Source organism: Cygnus olor, chromosome 1 (assembly GCF_009769625.2).
Source record: "Cygnus olor isolate bCygOlo1 chromosome 1, bCygOlo1.pri.v2, whole genome shotgun sequence".
Taxonomy (NCBI): domain Eukaryota; kingdom Metazoa; phylum Chordata; class Aves; order Anseriformes; family Anatidae; genus Cygnus; species Cygnus olor.
The window spans coordinates 28,895,410-28,911,354 of record NC_049169.1 but is presented as its reverse complement, the minus strand read 5'-3'; the positions used below and the strand labels follow the sequence as shown (position 1 = coordinate 28,911,354).

Below are 15,945 nucleotides of genomic sequence, written 5' to 3'. Positions count from 1 at the left end.
AAGCAACAAAAAGAAGCAAACCTGCTAGTCTAGCTCGCTTTGGTTTAACTAGAACCAGAACAGGCTGGCATTCATTGTCCATACAAAGGTTCACCAGGCTACCTATGACAGCAAAAATTAAGAGTTAGGACAATTATTCAGGGTAAATGCAATCTTATCCCATTTCAGTTTAAGTTTTTTGTCGTAACGTAACTGAAATGAAAGAGAAACAGAAACGTTAGTTTCCAAATATCATTTGCTACTTGCATTTGATTACTAAAGATATACAAAGAAAACGAGGGAAAGACAGCTCAGTGCAGTCCAGGCTTTTTACAACACCACTCAGCTAGGCTGTATCTAGAAAGGGACAAGGTTTTAAGCCCTCTTCCCCCATGCTAGCAATTGTATAATATTGCCATGGAACGATAAATAAAAGAAAAATGGCCCTATACAAGGCAGCAGATGGTCAACAGCACAGTCTACCCCTTACTGCTTTATCTTTTACAGTTTCTAGAATCTGAATATGTGCAGTTATAAATAAAAATTAATGAAGTAAAAGTGTAAGTTTTATGTCACCTGGTTTAAGAACTAACTTCACAATATGCATTTTGCCAGTATCTTCAACTAAATAACTAGAAAGACTTTCAAAAGGATAACCTGGCAGGAAAATTATTCTTGATCCTGAAAAGAAGTACACCTGGCTTCTCCGATGGTTATTCGGCATCCTCTGGTTTACTTTATCAGGTATCTGGTTATACAAGAACACAAGAAAAGTGAAGGAAAGATTACCAAAAAAAGTATTTTTTTTTCAATCTAGTGGAAAAAAACACTTTTCTGTTTCATATGTCTAAAAAGATCTTCCTTAAAAGGAAAACCAAGAAAACCCAAGCTATCCTTTCTTCAGCAGAGATACACCAGTGGTTCCCAAGTACTTTCAGCATTCCACTCTCAAATTAAGTTTCATCTAATACATCAGCTACCTTCCTGCTGTCATGACGACAGACAGTTAAAGCACCGAACAAAAACTTTCCGTGATGTCTCATGCATGTGAAGTTCTCTTGCGTGCAATTAAGCAATTAGACACAAGGAGGAGTAAGGAAAACGGGGCCTGCCACCTGTCTGGCACACCTCCTGGTCCTTTGATAAGGAACAAAAAAATTGCAGAACACAAAGTCAATCTGCTGTGTTTCGGTATATAGCCATCCAGGCCTCAGTTTTCAAAAACGTGAAAAGTAACCCTTTTTATTTTTCCCTGATATAAGTTTCCTGACCCCTGGACTCTACAGGCTAAAAAGGTCCATGTTTTAAAAGAAGCTTTATACTGAGACAGAGCATTTTAGTGTCTCCTACCAGGTGGATTTTCTTCTTAGTTTATGCTGCAAGGCCCAAACTAGACATTTAAATGTTTACTCTGTAGGTCTTGTGGGAACTACCAAAAAAACCAACCACCCAACAAACAAACAAGTGAGAGTGTCAAAATGCTTCAATACAAAGGACACCAACTGTTCTTCCACTGTCAGGAAGGAACATTACCCTCTCCTACAGGGAAACAGGCAAGCTTACCACAAGCTAAGGGAATACTACTTAGCAGAAATTACTTTAAATAAAGTGCATATAATTTTACTGAAAAAGTTTCACAGATCAGTTGACAATCAAGTTGTAAAAAATATCAAGCAATGTAGCATGGGAATCAGTCCCGGGTCCAAAACAATCAGTGCTTGCTCAGATAACCAGAACAGTCAGTATTCCTCTCAACTGCTCTGCAAATGATGCCAAGCTGGACAGAGGAGAAGTTGCAAGAAATCTCAGTATTAGAACTCTGCATAATTTAAGAGAGTGTAATTTAGTAAAGAGACAAAGATCAATATTTCTACAGAAGTAATGAATAGCATAAACACCAGAAAACAACTAGCAACTGAGAAAGCCTGTAAAAAAGAAACTCTCAGTTGTGGATCAGAAGTGAGCATAAGTTGATGACACAAAATCAACACAACCAAGAAAACCACCAGAAAACCCATCAAACAAGGCCAGCTGCATGACAAGAGTTTAGTACAACCTCAATGATATTTTTTCATTTTATTTATCTCTGACAATGCCAGTGGAACGCTGCATCCAGTTTTAGGCATAGTTCTTTCAAATTGATTCACCTCTCTTGAAGATGAGACAACTTAACACAAAACATGCCCAGGAAAGGGTAAGAAACACTTGACCGTTTTCTTAACCTAAAGAATCAACGATCGATACATAAAGGAATGGTTTTCAAATATTTGTTTGTTGTAAAGAGAAAGAAAATGAGCTTGTCATCACTTGCTCCATTTCCAGCAGGCACAGAACATCTCAATTTGCCACCAAGGTGATGTACTCTACACCAACTGTTTCACAGTCTGTGCCCCCCTCTTTTTTGTTCATTGGTTGGGATCAGAAGACCTATGTTACAAGTTTAAATAGAGTGATACCATGCCTGCTCTTCTTCACTGTCTTTTGCTTATTACTATGTAACACTCACCTCCACTGTGACTATTCCAGAACTCGAACAGAATGGTACTTTGTTAATATTTAATCTATTTATTTTCAATCTTCAGTGATTTTAAAGATTGTAGGGAAGTTGGAGAGCTCCATCACTGCAGCATTCTAAGAACAGACTAACAGATTCCTACGAAGACTTAATGACATGTAGTTGATAGACCTCCTCTAGGTCACATCATTTAAAAGAACTGTAATACGATGATGGGAAATCAGAAGGTTTTCTAAACATCTAGATGAGTAAAGTCACTGTATGTCTGTCTCTAGATGTACAGCATCTTCATCTGTCTGAAGACATTCCCAAAGGCAGGGCCATGCATAAATTCTTCTCCAGGTTAGATTTCCAAACTATTGTTTTTTCTGCTGTACAGATTCCATGGTATGCCTCAACTTTATGTAGGAATCCCGAGTGACTAACATTTATCCTCTTAAAGTTTCCTCAAAGATTGAAATAATTTATTTGAACTCGTTCCATGATTTTGTTATCAGGACATGTAAGAAGTTTAAAATCCATGCACTTATATGCACAAATCAAACCCAAACTCTGTACATTAAACTCGAACTACTCTTGTTACATTAGTTCAGTTTAGGTTCAGACAAAATTACTTCATTGGTCTACTTGCAAACACCTTCAGCATTTGAGGGAAAAAAAACATTGTTGAAGATGCATTTGAGGTCTCACATTAGAAGAAATCATTTCATAAGCTACATATCCCTAATAAGCTGGAACAGTAAGATGGTTATTTGTTTCAGGAACCAATAAACCATTAACATTTTATAGAACAAATCTTAAAAATTGAAAAACAACAACAAAAAAACTTAAATCCTGTATTATAAATAATTGTAAATAGAAATATGCAATCACATCTTTCAAATACATTAGGGTTTACCTGCAACACCACTCAATCCGGCCTTCCCCTTCGCAAGTTTTTGCCCAGTGATTATCTGCAAGGTTTTTCATTGCCACAGCATATTCACAGAGAGTTTCTCATCCTCACAGTGCTCACGCCAGATCTTATCAAAGTCTCCCACTAAAGAAAACAACAACAAAAAATTGTACATTAGATACAATGCACACATATCTAATTGCACATGAGATATGACAATTGCTGCTTTATTGCAGATGGCAAAATTCCCATCTTCCAATTAAAAGAAGTTATATACTGTAGTAAGAGATTACTTTACCTGCATTTAAAAACAAAAAATGAGGTCCTATTTCTCTAGTTAAAAACAAAATTCCAGGTTTTGGAGAAGGAAGGGACTATCAGGTACTTGAGAAGCTAGCAATATTCTCAGTATATGGATTTTGTTCAGTTTGTTCTGTGAAATTAAAGTTACCAGGAAGTCCTGCTTTCAGGTTTCTGTGCACAGCTATTAAACTTGACAAACAGTTTTAGAAATGAAAGACTGAAAGGCTTCGTAGTCGCATTCCTGTTCACAGCAACTATCCTGGATGATGTTACATGTAAAACTGCTTAACTGAAGGTTTATTCAAGGCTATAGATTTCTTTGGATACATTGGAAAAGGAATTCAAGGCTTCACTAGTGTCTGCCTATGCAGTCAGTCTTACCCAGTTGGCATCTAGGTGACAGTGCAGAAGAATCAAACTGACTACAGTCGAAAAAATCAGATAAATTTACCTGCCAATATCCAGGGACAGGCTTATTTTCACTTTCCTCACCTTGCTGAAAAAGAAGACTTGCAGGTTAAATTCTGACACTTCAAAGTAATTAAACATCATGATTTTCCCACTTTTGCTGGGAAGCACCTACTTCTTCAAGCTTGCTTTACATAATGTACTGTCAAACAAAAACAGGATAAATGCTACTGGTAGCAAGCCACAATTCCTACTGAGGTTTCTACAGCGTAAAAACTCTTGGTATACTTTAACTAAAGGACACTTCTACACTATGAAGGAGAAAAAAACATGCTCACTAGTACGATCCTCACTAATTCATTCTGTGTTTCTTAATCACAAATGTGTGCACACACCTGGTATTGATTTACATAAATCTGCAGAATATTTATCTACCAATTTTGCATCTATAAGCTGATACAGATAACAGCAAGTTATTAAGAGTAGAGCTACATTTTAAGATTCAACTCTGACAAGCAACATGCTTTTAACAACATGGTTCCAAAACCGGTTTTCGCAGCACCTTAATATGAAAGAGAAATATTTACAAAGTGTATCCAAGCATAACCCGACTATGTCTGCTGAAGACTGAAAGTAGCTTACAGTATGACTTGTCCTCATATCAGTAAGAGATTTCTAGTTTTCACCCATTTACAAGAACTCCTTTGATGTGCTTTGTTTTAATTAGCAGTAATAGATTTCCTTCTGTCCCAACTTTTTTTTCTTTTTGCGTTTGTACAAAGCAGTAATAACTGCTCACCCCATCTGTCCTCCAATTCCAGCACGACTGGGTATGACAGATAGCTGCACACTCAGAAGATCTAAGCCAGACATCCAGGTTTCTGCCTGTGTAAGTTTGGTTTAGGGATGTCACAACTATTTTCTCTTCTTCAAAAATAATCATCAGCACACTCATGCAATCATCAAAATGAGTCATGTTTCAAATTAGGTGTTTACATCGCCTTTGATGAGATGGCAGTCAAGATGGAAGGCCTGGGAGTAGACGTGATACTGTTTGTTTTATTTAACAAGATAGTGAGTATAAAGCCTCATATTTCCCAAACAATGCAAGTTTGGGGAGAGCTGCTCTATAGGAAAGGGCCTCGCGTGGAAGCGGTCAGGCAGGACAGGAATTCTAGCACTGGGAGCAAGAAACGGTACACACAGTGTCCCACCAGCAAAGAGGGCAAAACGAGCACAACTCTTGGGAACTTGATTTCTTACATCAGAAGTGCTGAACACGCACAGCATCGAGGCAGAAAGCACTAGCCCAGTCCAAAGTATACTCTTAATAGCTGCTTAATTGGAATGCAATTTAGACAGTTCCATGGGTTTTCTGCCACAAGACACTGAACCTTACTGCATGAGCTAAGTAACTGTAAAATGAATGACACGCAGTTGATAGAGCTTTGTTCGAGGAAAACGTAGGCTAAATAGAAAAATAAGAAGTTAACACGTGAACACTTCCTGAGGGAAAACATCACCAATATGAATTCCTAAGTTTAATACTATTCTTCTTTTCATCTATTTGGTCTATTCCTAGACAACAGTTCTATTTCCAAATACCATTTTTTCCTTAAAACTTAAGAAATAGGATAGATGGGGGGAAGAAATACACAAAAGTCAGATGCCCTTAACTAGCCAGGGCTTTCTTACAGCACAGCAGCAGTGCCTCCTGACCCCAGCTCCTCTTCCCATACCCACCCGCTTTTTTCTTCTGAACAAAGCAGGGATGTTCATATGAAGGGCGACTTTTTACTCAGGCAGATAACAATAGGACAAGGGGGAATGGTTTTAAGCTAAAAGAGGGAGATTTAGATTAGAGGTTAGGAGGAAATCCCTCCCTCAGAGGGTGGTGAGGCACAGGACCAGGCTGCCCAGAGACGCTGTGGATACCTAGTACCTGGAGGTGTTCAAGGCCAGGCTGGACAAGGCCCTGAGCAACCTGGTCTGGTGGGAGGTGTCTCTGCCCATGGCAGCGGAGTGGAACTGGGTGGTCTTTGAGGTACCTTCCAACCCAAACCATTCTGTGACCTTTCTGAAAACTAAATGAAGGACAAGAGTCCAAAGATAAAGAATCTTAAATTTAGGTACACGGCAGCAGACCTGGAGCTGACTACCAGCACCCCAGAATGTGAACTTTGGGTTACAACAAAATTGCCTATGACAGAAACAACTTTTTTTAGCACCCAGACAAGAAAATAAAACTGAATGATACAGACCATTAGAAGAGATATGGAGAACCAATGTGAAAAATTCATCACGAAATAATTCCATCACACATCCTATATCAAGTCAATTCCGTGTGCACTTCTGGTTTGTTTTCACTATCAATAAGGAATGGATGAAAGCAGAATAGGACTCCACATGATCATGAGTGAAATGGAAAAGTTCAATATAAAACAATGCTTTGTTGTTCCAAGATGAGGAGACATCCGGGAAAAGCATAAAAGGGCAGCTTCTATGCATAAAGTTGTTTCCTCATAAAACGCATAATTTAGCTTAAACTTCACGTAGCTTGGCAAACTAAGGGAAAAAAAATCCATGACAAACTTCAAAGATGTGGCTTCTAAGTCAGGAGTTCCTAGACCATGAAATCACTGAAAGACAGAACAGCGAGCAAGTGCAGGGAGATACTTCTGCAGCACTTGTCCTATATTCTTGTCTACGCACCTGCCTTTGACTCACTGGGTTTGATATGACGACCATTTGTCTGCCCTTTTCCAGAACAACCACAGATAAAAGGTTTTCTGAAGAGACTGACATCATTGTGCAGTGACTTTCAAAGAAGCGTTTGAGGTTCAGTTTCTCTTGAGCAAGTACCCTGGCAGGGAGTTATTTTGGTTTGTTTTCCACATTCTTCCCATGAGTTTTGAGAAAGCACAGACAGGCGCATTAGGCAAATTTACAGGAACTTGAATTCCAGAATCACGCTCCAATACTGCCTGAGTTGAAAATGCAAATAGTGATTCCTATCTGCTGACACATTTTGAGGTAGTGACTACAACAGGTCTGGAAATATCTGATTTTGTGGTACCCAGAACACAGCAGAGCTGTGTATTAATATTTTCAAACAGTGTTATAATCCATGTGCAAATATGGCATTAAATCTGGTGCAGTTAAACAATTATTTGTGAATCATTGCTTGTATAACCAAAAAGACTGTAAATTGTACAGGAAGGTTCCACAGCAAAACTAATGCTTATTTAAAAAAAATAGATCTTCTCTTAAGCAATCACTAAATCCGTAAACTAAATAAGAGACTGTGGTAGCTGATCTAAAGGATCAAAAAAAAAAGCCTCACATCTTCTGTCACATCTTAATATTTGGCTTAACGCATTACACTTTTCATCTCAAGTTCTCATGACCATACCATGACAAAGTTTAAGGCTACTCAACATACTCGCTAGGCACTTGACGATTACCTTTTATGCAATTTAAAACCTCTTCTGAGCACTGACTCTTCAGATCTTTACACATCTCAGATCTCCATAAAGGAACCAGTTAAGCCAAAATCCAGCTGAAAAGCCTCTGATTTATAAGGCCAGTGCATAACAGAAGTTTTACATACCTATCAAATCACCACGGTGCAATTATTTTGAAGGTATTTAATGTCTACTCTCCTCTCTACCCAAAATTTCTTCACCTTGAAGATTAACTCCTCCTTTAAAAACAAAACAAGGCCAAGCCCACCTCTTTCTAGCAATTCAGTCAACGAAGAAATGATGACCAACTAGGAGGTTCTACACAGCCCGACCTTTTCGAGAAGAAAACCAAAAACCCAGCCGTGTTTACCTAGAGCAGACGAATCCCTCAAATTCACCCACACGACTCCTGCACGTAGAGCAGCCGCCCACGCCCCCAAAGGCAGCACTCACTGAAGCCTGTCTCAGAGAACGAGCCAGTCACGTACAAGTTATTTTTAACCCCTAATTACGAGATAGTTTTAATTGTGGGGAACAGCAAGAGACAACTAACGTTAGCTGTAAGTTTTAACAACTGAAAACATTTTTAATAAAGAAAAAGAATTATACAATTATACGGTAAGGACTCCCCAAAATTCAGCTTTCTTCCATCCTAGATTTTATCGTTTTTATTAAACTTTTAAAAGATGTTTCTTTATAGATTGTTAAAATTGTCTTTTAAGGTACATTAAATAAATAGAAAAATTAGTCAATTCTTCTTCTTCAACTAAGACTTCTGACAGAATAAATCAAATCAATTTGTCTTTTCAAGACAGTTCTCTATAGAAGAAACAGCTCAGTTTTGCTAAAAACAGTATTTATCACTTTGGCATGGGATAAAAACCCAAACAACTGATCTGAATCATTCTGTTTTATCCAGTGATAAAATAGTTATGCCATATGAAGCTAAACATACAATCTGCACCCAGGGGTAACTTTTGTAGTTACGATTTTCCTTAATTCCCTCACTGCACTTCAGAAAAACTGCCAGATAGAGATGGCTGCAGTACCTCAAAAGCAAATGCAAGACACTTCGTCCATCACCAAACTAGAATGTATCACCTGCATCCCTTGATTTAACTGACACCATGAACTTAAGATTCAGCTAGATGCAATGTCATTTTACATCTTAATCAACCTCCCTTACTCCCCAAAATACTTTTTTTTTTAGGACTTGAAAATAACGACCCTTCTAATTCCAGTTTTGCTTGTTTGGAAAGTTATAATTGTAATTAGTAGCTGCAATAACGAAAAAGAAAAAAGGACAAAACAAAGGTTTGAAGTCTTGACCACCTGCATCCTAGTATCAACTGGTAATGCAAAACTCAGAGGTAGATGAAAAGGGGATGGATTGCATCTATTTAACAGCACCAAACCTTCCTGCACACACCTTTGTTGGCCCCTATGGAGGGGAAAAAAAGTAAGCTTAAAACATTGACTACAATGAAAGACAGAACAAAAGTGACATGTTCATATTTGCGTAGTGTTTTAATAACACTCTTTGAATTGCTCATTGTTAAAGACAACCTATGCCCACATTTAACAAGTGTCCATGACAATGCTGGATAACTTGAGATGACAGGCTGCTAGCCATAGCAACGCCTAGCAAGATCTCTGAGCTTTCTTTTTTGTTGTTGTTGATGGCAATGCTCTAAGGAATGAAAAAAATCCATCTCATTTTAGCCTCTTAGAGGCTCTCTTAAGCCCTCTGCCTCTCACGTACTTGCTGGAAACAGTAAAGCAGCTTCTAAATCATGCCAACCAGTAAATGGGAGAAGAAATCCTACACTGTCCACTAGGCAAAAACTGAAATCAAATTCCTGTGAATACTTCACAGGACATTATTTCTTTATTAACAGTATTCATCAGTCGGAATTTAGTTGTACTACTACATCTCCGGATGCTATGGCAGTAATTAATTACACGAGGAATGTTAGCTAACGCTCTGCTATTTACTACTTTCAGAATATACAAGATAAACCAGAAACCTACTAACATCTGCCTTACTAAAACAACATCTGAAAGACATTAGGTATTTTTGGCTTCGCCATTATCCAGTTTCACATGTCTAGATACTGAGCACGAACTTCAACTCGGACAAAGTTCAAGCAATCTAAGCTAATACTTCTTCTCTTGTCTGACTAGCGTTTACTTTACATTTCTTAGGACTTACCTGAAATATTTCACAATTAAATCTTCTTTTAAAGTGCAGAAATCTTGTGTATGCATATATGCACACACACACATATACAAAACAATATACTGATATCTATCTATATAAATATGAAATCTACCTGACAAACTATCTGTAGCTGGTAAAAATCTTGTGTGTGAATCTACTGCCTATCTGTTCACACTAAACAGATGTCCAGGGTACAACTCACCTGCTATTTAAAGCACCTCTTGTGGGTCAGCTCATGTCACCCTGAAGAATGATTTGTGTCTCCAATCTGCTACAAATCACTTTAAAGACTGATGGCTGTCACACAGCCAGCGGGGAGCCCATTCGTGATAGCTGAAGCAATTACTGCCCCCAGGTGTTGAATCGACTCTGTTTGGCAGGAATCACCCCCTCTCCTCCCCAAACCTGACTTTGAGGGATGACTGCGTGCTGCACCCTAAGGACACCAACAAGGAGGCAAACACATTAAGTAAACTGATTTTGGTGGATTTATGTAAACGTGGGAGCAAAAATCTGAAGCAGCTGAAGCACAGGAACAGATTTCATCATGCTGACCCTGCAACAGGAACACTGTTTTCCCTGCAAAAGCAATAAAAGGAGCTGGGGAGGAGGTTACACGCAGCTATTTGTCCACTGATTGCAAGTCTGTCCTGTAGCCAGTGGGCATTCAAAATTTGCGGGCTAGCTAAATGATACCAGTAATTTTACTGATTTCCCCATCAACCTGTAAAATAATATGGGATTTTTAATGAAATGTTCACTCAAACTGTGGCGTGCAAACTGAGGACAATCATATCTTAATGTCTACATCATAAAACACCTTCAATTTTGATTTATAATAAAATGAAATTTAGTTGTTTGAAAATCTAACAGTATTTCCAAATGTTTCCCTTTTCCAGGAAATTAATGCAAGTGGGGAAAGGCAAATGGACCTTACTATATATACAACTGGTTTACCGTAGAAATAAACATAAGTTTTCATTAGAGAGGAGTTACAACTGTTAACATACCACATAGAGCTCAGTAAAAAAGTTTTCCTGCCCTGTGAAAAATGTCACTATTTCAAATGTTTCCTGTTTCATATCAGGAAGAACTTAAGCCCTCTCAAGGCTTTTCATGAAAACAGGAGAGGAAGAGACCATAAAGCAACTGACTTCAGAACGACGCTTCTCACATCAGTGTCTACACCACTTACCTATTCAGGCTACCTACTATTGTAGGGCATGGCTCTCAAAGGCCTTCCACATTTTCTGGAATTCTAAAACCTCTTAATAACTTAAAACCTATTTCTCCAAAGCCTCAACTTTATTTTTAAGGAGCCAAACTACCACCTTGAAATGTTGCTATCAGCTTCTGTGATGTAGTAAATAATACTTAGTAAGACTAGTATCAATTCTGTGCGATTCAAAGACTACACAGCCTTAAGAGGTGTAGAGTAAAGATAAATACAACACTTATGACATATTTCCTGGTGTTCACTAAACACCTTTAAAGATACCTCAGAGTTTTTCCACTATATTAAATACAGGGTTTTCCAGTGAGAAGTAGAGGCTGTTGCAAAACATCTTTCCAAACTATATATAAAACCCTCTGTAACCAAGTGTCAGGCTGTACAGAAAATGTTTACTTGATAAACAGAGGCCTGCACGATTACAGAGGTAATAAACAACTCGCAGAAAAAACAGGCTGCTTCTGTACAAGGAAGGGATTTTTATACCACAGTAAAAATTAACCCTACTTGGCTAGTAGGAGCAACTGTAAACAAAACCACCAATAGCACACTGCACACATTCAATAAATCATGTTTAGTTCCCTATAAACCACTAAATCTGCTTTAACAAGCCTGACTGTCGGGCTTGACAGATACCAGGGTACTGCAGCCGATGCATGCTCCAGCCCAGGGCTACAGGTGCTGAAAGGTGCATACTGGAAAATCCTACACAAATTGGGGTCACCTATGGTACCAGGCAACTGAGCCAAGAGCAAGAGACTAACCCCAAAACTGCTCCACCCATACCCATTTTCAACAGGCTACTATGAGAAGACCACGAAAACCCTAATTTGTTCATTTTTTTCATGAAAAACCCTAATTTGTGTACTTTCTAAGTGCTCGCGTCAAGCATTCAGAACCTGAAGTTTCTTGTACGTGACTAACGAAAGGCTTGAGAGCTGTTGTTTCAGCTTGTGGATTTCACCCCGGTGTACAGCAAGTAAGGCTCAGCGAATCCAGTTGGGTAGGAAACAGGACTCTAGAAAAATGTTCTACACTAATGAGACATATTCCTAAGCGAACACTTCACACCTCAGTGTGCTTGTTCTCACTTAAGAATGTTTTCTTTATGAAGACAATGCTTATAAGCTAACCTGAAGAATGAGGTATTTTAGGAACCACTAGACGGGTTTTGTCTGTGTCTACTGCTGCCTTAAAGGAGTCTGACAACTTATTAATGATTAGCTAATTTAGTTGACACATTTACTAAGCGTGGAAAAGGTCCTTCAATAATTCAATACACTCTTTTTCTCCACACCAAGAAAACACACACTGATTTGTAAAACTTCATGAAACCATTTAAATATATAGAAGACACACAATAGTGCCTTAGGATCCACAGTAAGAGTATCCTGCAATCCCAAAAATACCAAGTCTGCCATGGTACTTATGTTTACAAGCTCTCCCCTTCTTTATTTACTCATTAACATCAGAGAGAGTGTAAGGAAAGGGAAGGAAATTGAAAAAGATGAAAGAAACGGCGATGAAAGAAAAGAAAGAATCAGTATTCCACTCAAAGTCACACTAGATTAGTAATACCCAGAAAACAGGAAAAGGTAAGTACTGGTCACACAGTACAAAAGTTAAAATCGTTCAAGAAAGAAATACACTTTTACACAAACTTAAAAAAATTTAAGCTGAACCACTTTAAACATTGAAAATGCTTGGTCATGAATACACCGGCATGGTCTGGGACCAAGACATTACATTAGCCACGGTACAGAAGTACATACAAAACCCATCCACAAACATAAGGGTAAAGATAGTTCAAAGAAAGGCAGAAATTAAAAAAGAAGCCAAGATTCAGCTTTGATAAACTTCAAGAGTTCATGGTTTTTCCTTAAGAAAAAAATCTGTCAATCAACCTTTAGATGATACAAAGCTGACTAACTTTTCTCTAGTGATTCCTTAGAAATGGGAATAAGATGCCGTGATGAATCCCTGGTTAAAAAATACTGCTCTTGCACTTCGACAAGTTTGTGACTTCTTCAGAGAAGTGTTAGCTTGCAGTTTTGAAGCACACTGCTCTCAGTTTTGTACTGGCTCAGTTTCCAGAAAAAGAAAGGGGAACTATTGTGGAAATAAATCAAGAGCAACAATGCCAGTTATAAGCAAGTCAGGTAATACACGGACTTACCTTTACAACTGCCTACAGAAACACAGGCCTTGCTAATACCAGCAAAGCAAATGAATTCTCAAAGTAATCTGCTATTAAAAATCAAGCCTGTATAACTTCTATCCACAAACATCTCTGTATCTCAAGGACGCAATCTATTCCTCTCCAACACTTCTCACAGAACACAGTAACTTATGATCATATTACAGTATCAAGTGGTTTTCCTAGACCCTATGCAACATAATCACACACCTTGAAGAAAGACATTCAGCATATTTTTTTCTATAAACAAAATTAATACAGACAAAGCACTGAAGTCCATGCAATAGCATTCTAGCGCTGTTTGCTTATTTAGATGAAATAGAGACCAGCTTCACAGAACTCCAGTAAATGTGAGAGTAGTCAGCATAAATTAAAAAGAGATAATGCAGACCCTGGAATAACACAGATAGCTCTATTACTGCTTCATACAGAGGTGGGAGCACTGCACTGGGGAGGTCAAGAGACTTTCCTTGCGCACATAACCAAGGATACTGTTTTTTAACCTTGTTTCTTTCATACACTCAAGTTACAACTCAAACTCTACCAAGAAATTACGGATGATTTACTGCTTTTTTGCTTCTTTAGCAAACCGACAACTTGGATTTGTCACAGTAACGCACTTGCCAGTCAGCGCAGCAGAGTATTAGAAAATAAAACAAAGACATTTCAGATGAAATGCTCAAGTCTGCTTTTGGAAGCAGAGAGAAATGTGGAGAGAAGGACTCAGAACTTCCTTCCAAAAACAGAATTCTGAAATTGAAATAACCTAACGTATGAAGTACAACTACTATTAATCACAGGTTACTTGTAAAGACTACCTATCAGATAAGCATGTAATGGGCGGAAATCTCGTTGCTGTACAGAAGTGACATGATTAACTACTTGTTTTAAAGCTTCTCCTTAAAGATACAAACAACCTTGCTGAATTAACATGACTAGAAGATTACTGTAAAGTTTCTGCTAACGTGATTTACAGGGCCTATGAAGTAAATTAGAGTACTGTTTTTTTCCTTTCTTTTAACCAATTATGTTCAGCTGAAGAATAAAACCCAACGTAGCTTTTCATTCCAAGCTACTCTTTGCTGAGCAGTGTGCTTATGCTGACTTCCATGCAATTCAGGCTTCCATCTGAAGCAATTCAGTTGTTACGGAGACTGCTCACAGTTCTTAAAGTTAATAGTGACAGCGTTTGCTTTTTAATCTGCAGGCACTGTGAGGTAACAGAGAAATGTGAACTGCTAGAAGCTGGACCCCTCTGCCAGGGCTGGAATGTTGAACGTACTGTATTCCTTCACCCAAATGGCACGGGAACATGGGAGAGCCTCCCTTCGGTTTTGGCTCACACTAAGGCCAAAATAAACAGCTACTCTTGACCAGTGGTCTACACAGGTAAGATATCTGTGCCCAAGTCCACGGTCAGGCTCCTGTGGGGACTCCTAGAGCCCAGCAAGCAGCCTGACCTTGTTGCTTTAACAGACATGTCACACGCAACCTGGAAGGGACACAAGGACCAGTGACAGAAGTGGAAGAGTCCCCGTTTTACAGGTGTCCTTCTGAGGAACAGAACCAGCTGTTTACCAGTCACTAGAGAGTGGTGAACTCCCTGAAAAAATGAATGAATTTCTTGTAACCTGCCCTATAAAGAAGGTCAGAGAGATCGTTGAAGTCATCCTGAGGAGGCTACGAATTCCAGAAAAATAAGTCTCAACTGTGACGCCCATCGACACTTATCTTAAGATATTCCTGTGATTGTTTTAAGCACTCCAATACCACCACTGCAACACCGCCAACAGGGCATCAACACCGACGCCCAGGCAGATTTCCAAGGCCCCAGCACCACCTCTGCCATAAAGCCTTGCCCCAGCCCGACCCCTTCCCCGCGGCTTAAGGAAGGAGCAGCGCCAACAAGAGCGGGGCCCACCCGGGTCACCAGTGGCTCCCCCGGGCACCCACGACCTGCTCGCCCCCCCGCTCCCTGCGGACGGCCCCGAATTGTCCCTTGCAGACCGGCCCAGCCCGAAGCAAGCCCCCCCCCCCCCCGTGGCTACCACGCCCCAGAGCACCAAGCCCCGCTGCCGGGCGCACCCCCTTCACCTGGCAGCATTACCGGCGCTGCCCACCGAGCCGAAGGCGACGTTCCCTCCTCCTCCTCCTCCTCCTCCTCCTCCTCCGTGCCGGGGAGGAGCAGGAAGCGAGCGGGAGCTGCTCCGGGCCGCCGCCGCCCCCCGCCTACACCCTCCTGGGCAGCGGGGGGACGATGGGGGGCTCCGGCTGCCAGCGTGAACCCCCCCCGTCCTCCTCCTCCTCCTCCTCCTCCTCCTCCTCCTCCTCCCCCCCCCCACGTTACCTTCTCGTACTTCTGCGCAGCCTGCGGTGGACGCTCTTCACCACCCCGGACAGCTTCTCTTGCTCCAGCTTGCGCTCCTTTCCGGGGGCTGCGGCAGCGGCGGGGGGACGGCGGCGGCCCCCGCCGGGCCGGGGCCGGGGCCGGGCTGGGGCCGGGGCTGGGGGCCGGGGCCGGGGCCGGGGCGGCGTCCTCCATGGTGGTCCCGCTGCTCCGCGGTGCGCTGCAGGCCCGGCCGAGTGAGGGCTGAGCCGGCAGATCGCCGCCGCCGCCGCATGCGCCGCCCCGCCCGCGGCCCGCTCGGCACTGCCGGGGATTGGAGTCCGCGGGGGGCTCCACAGCCTCTCCTCGGCCGGGCGGGCTGGGCGTGTCGGGACCTGTCGCGACA

General features: G+C 40.8%; 1 protein-coding gene across 4 annotated transcripts in view; it reads right to left on the bottom strand.

Annotated features, from left to right (window-relative positions):
- The window catches only part of BMT2 (base methyltransferase of 25S rRNA 2 homolog), a 34,592-nt gene extending 18,893 nt beyond the window's left edge, over positions 1-15,699 (bottom strand). The window contains exons 1-2 of one of the 4 annotated variants that reach the window (XM_040550522.1): positions 15,561-15,699; positions 3,393-3,533 (exon numbers count right to left, since the gene is read on the bottom strand). In XM_040550522.1, coding sequence (XP_040406456.1) covers positions 3,393-3,463 — 71 coding nt within the window. In that variant the 5' untranslated portion in view covers positions 3,464-3,533; positions 15,561-15,699. Of the gene's footprint in view, positions 1-3,392; positions 3,534-4,143; positions 4,176-9,987; positions 10,354-15,307; positions 15,402-15,560 lie in introns of those variants that run through there. The other 3 variants (XM_040550513.1, XM_040550540.1, XM_040550530.1) reach the window with 3 other exon arrangements.
- Between the last annotated feature and the right edge of the window lie 246 nt (positions 15,700-15,945).